Source organism: Phytophthora parasitica (genome assembly GCF_000247585.1).
Source record: "Phytophthora parasitica INRA-310 unplaced genomic scaffold supercont2.196, whole genome shotgun sequence".
Classification (NCBI taxonomy): Eukaryota; Oomycota; class Peronosporomycetes; order Peronosporales; family Peronosporaceae; genus Phytophthora; species Phytophthora nicotianae.
The window spans coordinates 6,048-11,912 of NW_008649182.1; the positions used below are offsets into that span (position 1 = coordinate 6,048).

General features: G+C 47.4%; 4 protein-coding genes across 4 annotated transcripts; 2 read left to right on the forward strand and 2 right to left on the reverse strand.

Annotated features, from left to right (window-relative positions):
* Positions 1–1,082: 1,082 nt before the first annotated feature.
* Positions 1,083–1,616, forward strand: PPTG_19822 (hypothetical protein; the record flags this gene model as incomplete). Its single annotated transcript, XM_008918382.1, has 1 exon — positions 1,083–1,616. The coding sequence occupies one exon, from the start codon at positions 1,083–1,085 to the stop codon at positions 1,614–1,616; it is 534 nt and encodes a 177-aa protein (XP_008916630.1).
* Positions 1,617–2,056: 440 nt separating this feature from the next.
* Positions 2,057–2,347, reverse strand: PPTG_24736 (hypothetical protein; the record flags this gene model as incomplete). Its single annotated transcript, XM_008918383.1, has 3 exons — positions 2,057–2,110; positions 2,166–2,190; positions 2,295–2,347. 3 exons carry the CDS (start codon positions 2,345–2,347, stop codon positions 2,057–2,059), a joined length of 132 nt encoding a protein of 43 aa, XP_008916631.1.
* Positions 2,348–3,364: 1,017 nt separating this feature from the next.
* On the forward strand, positions 3,365–3,487 carry PPTG_24737 (hypothetical protein; the record flags this gene model as incomplete). Its single annotated transcript, XM_008918384.1, has 1 exon — positions 3,365–3,487. The coding sequence occupies one exon, from the start codon at positions 3,365–3,367 to the stop codon at positions 3,485–3,487; it is 123 nt and encodes a 40-aa protein (XP_008916632.1).
* An 878-nt stretch (positions 3,488–4,365) lies between these two features.
* On the reverse strand, positions 4,366–5,206 carry PPTG_24738 (hypothetical protein; the record flags this gene model as incomplete). Its single annotated transcript, XM_008918385.1, has 2 exons — positions 4,366–4,567; positions 5,157–5,206. The coding sequence occupies 2 exons, from the start codon at positions 5,204–5,206 to the stop codon at positions 4,366–4,368; spliced, it is 252 nt and encodes an 83-aa protein (XP_008916633.1).
* Positions 5,207–5,865: the final 659 nt, after the last annotated feature.

Sequence of the window (5,865 nt, forward strand, 5' to 3'; positions counted from 1 at the left end):
TTCCCATCCACCTTCCGCACATACAGTGGGTACAGAAAGTCTACGTCCAAACAACTGGCGAGATCAAATCCTAAATTTTTGAGTAGTGCATAGATCCAGCCAATCAAAGCAAAATATCATTGAATAGCGCAGACTGGAACGAATCAGAATCTATTTTCACTTTGACGAGACGATATTTGCATAGCAAGTTATGGGACGTCGAGTCCCTCAGTAGGGAAAATAGGGGACAAAAAAGTCAACGCCCAAGCCGCTCATTCTGGTTTTTGCCATGACTGGCACAAGGTAAGAGATTTGAAACGCAGACACCCTCATTGCCGCAGTACTAACAGTTTTTTAATTGACCTAGAGTGGAGCATTCGAGGCAGATCCGCGACCTCTGCGTCGCAAAACGCCACGACGGCCAAACCTATCAGGCTATCGCTGATGTGCTCAAGCTCCCAGTCTTTAACATCAAAACTTTTGTTTCCAACGCAAAGAAAAACGGCCACACGCACTCCCTACTACGTTCTGGCCGCCCTCGGAAGACGACTGTCCGCCAGGACCGCCTGATCGTGAGGGAAGCAAAGAAAAATCGACGCCTTAGTGCTGAAAAGCTGGTCAGTATGGTCGAAAAGATCACGGCATCGCTCTGTCAAAGCAAACAGTGTGAAACCACATTAAAGATGGCTTTATTGGTCGTGCAGCTCGAAAAAAAACTTTTTGAGCAAGAAAACATCAAAGCGCGATATGCGTATGCACTACAGATGTTGAAGTTGAAGGACGATGACTGGAAGAAGGTAGTGTTCAGTGATAAATCGTCTGTCTGGCTCACTGGGGCTGCGGGGAGGGTTTTCGTTTGGCGTAAGCTTGGGGAGGAGTTCAAGAACGAATGTCTAGCACCTACATTTAAGTCTGGGAGGGAGACCTTGATGGTTTGGGGATGTATCACCTACGAGGGTGTGGGTGCACTTCACATGTGTGACTCAAATATTAGTGGTGCGTACTACAGCCAGCACCTCTGGGTCATCAGCATCTGAACGCGCAAAAACCTATCTTCAACGGATCGTGTCTCGGTCGTTGCATTCCTACTAAGCGTTAGCATCATGCTACAGCCACCAAGAGGCTGCATCCAAGCTTGCGCGGCCAAGTATGGCTGTAGCGACGATCAGGTGTTTGTGGCGCAGAGCCGTTCAGGACATCAAAGCAGACAACTCCATCACGGTAGGAAGGGAAAGAGCGGTCGCACGTCCCGCATGACGGAAGCGTTCCGCGAGGACCTCAACAGGTCCATCGAATTTATCCCTTTCGAGGATCGCACGGATATTCACACTTTAGCGAGAGCTCTGGGTATTCAAAAATCGACCCTATATGTCTACTATCGCGCTGGTGTGTTTCGCAGCCACACTGCACGGGTGAAGCCGATGCTAACAGAGAAGCAGCATGTCGACGGAGTCAAGTTTGCTTTAGGATTCGTGCACCGAGGCCCCAGCAACACGCTAATGTTCGACAGCATGATGGACTACGTGCATTTGGATGAAAAGTGGTTCTATCCGCACAAAGAGAAGCAGCGATTCTATCTCGGAGAGCACGAAGACGCCCCTCATATTACTGTGAAAAAAAGAACATCATCAAAGTAATGTTTCTTGTTGCTATCGCCCGGCCACGATGGGATGCTAAGCAACACCGTATCTGGGACGGAAAAGTAGGTTTATGGCCATTTGTTGTTTACGAACCGGCAGAGCGCTCGAGCAAGAACCGCCCTGCCGGTACGTTAGAGTTGAAGACATTTACTGTCGATCGTGACGCGTATCACCGAGCGTTGTGCCGTATGATCATTCCGCGAATTAAAGCGTTGTGGCCTTTCGGAAAACGCGCGTGCTTCGATAACGCAAAGCCGCACGCTAGGTGTTGGGGCGGAGCGTGCGCTCATTTTGGTAGACTGGCAAAGGGTAAAAGTTGAAATCCAGAGTAGTGGGAGTCTTTGGGGGGGGGGGGGGGGGGTTGAGAACTTGAAGGCGAATTGCCACAGTAAGACCACGTGTCGAACCGCAAAGGACTGTTCTTGAATTTTAACCATTCAAAACGAGTAAATTTTGCACTTTGAGCTTAAGTTCGGATTTTCCGTCGAGACCTGCTTATACTTTCGGACGGAGGAAGTAAGAACTTAAACCACGCGTGGCACTTACATTCTGCCCATTGCTGCGCTGGTGTCTACCAACACTCAACTGTGTTCAGTAGTAGACGAAGTACCAGCAACTTCAGTCGTACATCCACTGACCACAGACGATAAAGGCTACGGTTGAGCCGTTGATTACATGGAGCTTGGGCCGGCGTCGTCGTGCTCCACCTCAGTCGTATCTTGCACCATTTTAGCGAGTTTTTCTGTCGCGGCATGGTAAAAAAAAAGGTATATTTATCTGGATCCGTGTCAGGCATGTCGAAAAGCTCAACACTCGTTTAGAATATCGTTTTTCGCTTCATCGGTTTTGCACGCTTCGTAGTGCATTTGAAGCAGCTTGGTCTCTTTAGCCGATTCGACCACCGCTTTAGTACCTTGTAACCGTTCTCCTGTTTTCACACTTGTAGAACCGTCGCACTCCGCTGGTCACTTCTTGCTTAGAGTATCCGTCCACTTTGGCTTGTTTTTCATGACCTCGTAAGCAGCAGTAAAAAAAGGAAATATTCTCCCTTACGAGCTTCATATAGTGGGAGAGCGTCGTCATTGTTGTCTCCTGCTGTTTTTCCGCTTTTGTTGTTCCCGATCATGGCGGCCAAGTAAACAACGAACGGTCCACTTTTTCGATTGATATCCGACCAGCGACGCTTCAATGCAATTAGAGAGCGTTTGCTGCTCGGCACAAGCTTGCGGTACGACTGCAGAATACTAATCCAAAGATTTTCCACCTTTTTTTCTGGCTCCGGTGACTGGAATTTGTGAAGCTGAACACAAAGCAGTGCACAACCCAGAGTCTTCTGTATCCGACATCGCTAGTTTAAAAATGGACAAAACTCCCATTGCTTTGCGTCTCTATGACTGTCCAATATAGCGTTTCAAATCCCCCAGTAGGTATAACTATGGCGATTGAGATGCCCGGTGAAACCATGGTAGCTACAATTTTTAACAGTCCAGTCAATATAAGAATATAGATTTCACCGGTGGAAATGCTCTTAAAAAGGGTCTCTATCAAATCAAATAAAGAGATGTCATTGGCTGAAATAATGGAGCATGCATCACATAGTGTACCTATGACGCTGCTAGAGGCCGACATCAGAGCATCTCCCTACCCCACGTTATATATCATCCGCGTGATATGTGTTTGTTAAATGCCAGCACTTTCAAAACAGATCATCACACGCAATGAGCAAATAGGACGAGACGGAAGATATGACTGGAGAGTGGGAAGCAGACGACGTCGGCAAAATAGACGCGTCTGAGGAGGTGGATACTAGCAATCGAGGTGCAGCGTCAGATGCAGACACGGCGATGGAAGACCGTGTTCTTGCTTAAGGACAATTGTTGAGCCAACCGGCGTCACGAAATGAGCGACTATCGCAGAACAATACATGGTCTCGCTTCGAGATCAGAGCAGACTTCATGTGACGACTTCGGGGCGAGTGGCTAAAGCAATTGACAGAACACACAGAGTACGGTGTTTTCTCTCTTCTTCTTTTACTGGCTTGTTGGAAGAGAGAATGCGGAAATGGACTGCAGACGTCCTAGTTGGGACTAGGCACGCTGTCACCACAGAGTCTAAGTTCAGCGCGTTCGTACGACTCAAAATAGCGACGAGCGTCTGTCCTTTCTTCTCTGTCCAGCGAATTTATACGAATATCACCCCTTGCTCAATTAGTTTGTCAGTTTTTGTAGTTGTCGGCCGCAGACCAGTCTAAATTAAAGAGCAGATCAAGGCAAATTCCCATGTATTTTTTGCTGTTCATTAACTCCATTCAGTGCGTAAATAACTGCGCAAGAATCGTTTGGTTTTCAATGCGTCAAAGCCTTTTTTTTTCGTAACTCTGCTTGGAGATAGCGATACTATATCAAAAAATTACTACGGTATCGTCAGCAATTTGTGCACCTTCCCATGACTTGCTGCATCTATACAACGCGCCTACGTACTGTGAAATTGCCGTTTGGAAAACGAGGTTTTACTCGGCTGATATGAATTTCACCTACCCCTTCCTTGTTTTTATCTAATCTCTTCAGTGTAAAATTTAAGGCTATATTTTAAGCTGCGTTTTACTTCTGATCAAGAATCTGCTGCGTTAAAGCGCTTACATCTGACGATACGTCTTCTCAGGGAGACTGAGTGCTGTTACTGCGGCTCCATTGCGGTAAGCAGTTAAAACGTCGCTCGCGCTGAGTGTACGGCCGACGAGCTGCTGTCATTGCGTCTGGATCCGTCGCAGCCTCCAGATGCTGTCGGCGGAGCCCCGGCTGATCTTGAAGGTCTGCATGACGAGCTTCTTGCTGCCGCGAGGGAGCCGGCCGTTCTCGCTGAGTCCGGCGAGGTACAGGCCAATGGTCACCCGTTTCTGCGGAGTTACGTCGCGCTTTCCTGGAGCTCGAGGCATCTTGTCCGCGGGGCTGCACAATAGTGAATCCAGTGCCATTTGCCCGCGAGCCACTAATTGCTGCCGTCTACCAGTCATTTAGAGCATAATATTTTTAGCCAATGAAAAGCATGTAACATTGTGAGTGGAGTACAAAAAAAACCAAATTCGTATAAATTCGCCGGACAGAGAAGTATTGGTCAAGGAGCCGTTATCTAGGTCAGGTCACAATAGTTGAGACTATGGCGAGAATTAGGTTTCAGCAGACTCGGGGTACGTTGGTGCTTCATCCTCCTGAACCCCCGTCGTTTGATAAATAGAGGGATTCCCTTTGCGTTGTCGTGGAGTTGTGCAGCACTCCCAATAGAGATTTGCTGATTATGCAGTGCCGATCGGCGTTAGTAGCATCGATGAACTGACTGTGCGGACTAAAGCGAGGATGCGAGCAAAGACGTCCATACCATCCAGGCCAAATAAGTATGGCGTTCGATTTTATGCAGTAGTTGGATGGAGTTCGCTGTAGTATTTGGAAATGCAGATGCCAGATCTCCACAAACTGCTTCAATAAGCTGAACCACTCATAATATAAGACCACCCAGTTTCAAAGCTGATACTCTCGTCACCGAGCGAGGCGAGCGCCTCGTGTAACACTTCCTCTCTGGAGTATGCTCATCTGAGTTGAGATAATTCTTGACCGATTTTATGTTTATCGGCACAAGATAGTCGAACTGAAAGGCGAGGGGGGATGGCCCTTGATCAGCTGATGGAAAATAGAAACATCCATGACTACCAGTTGATGCGGCAGCACTGGAGGTAAATACAAGACTTTATTTGTTGTCCGGCGAGCGCTCGGCGACAATTTTGCTTATACCATTGACTGCTTGAACAAACATGGTGGCCATGGCAGCAAACAGTTTCTTGCCATCGTCCTCTGACAAGTTTTCCTTTGTATCGTCTAGCCATGGATCCAGCTCAGATATGAGCTGACGAACGAGTTCTTAATTTAAGACCCGCAAACTGCAACTTTCTCTTCATCAATTTATCGAGCTCATTTTTCGGACAGAGGGCCCTGCATCCCAGTCATTCAGGACATTGTCGAAATCAGATTTTTTTTAATCTAGCGTGTTGTTGGGATAATGATTCTTAGACGGAATCCGTCAGACATCTGTCGGACAGTATCGAATTAGACATACGTTACGGTACTTACTACTACTGTAGTGTGCCATACAGCATTCGACTGTCTGCCAAGGTTTCAATTACGACAGGTATTCGTCAACCTACGTTACAGATATGCATGAGTCATGCAGCAGGACACAATCTAACTAGTTTTGT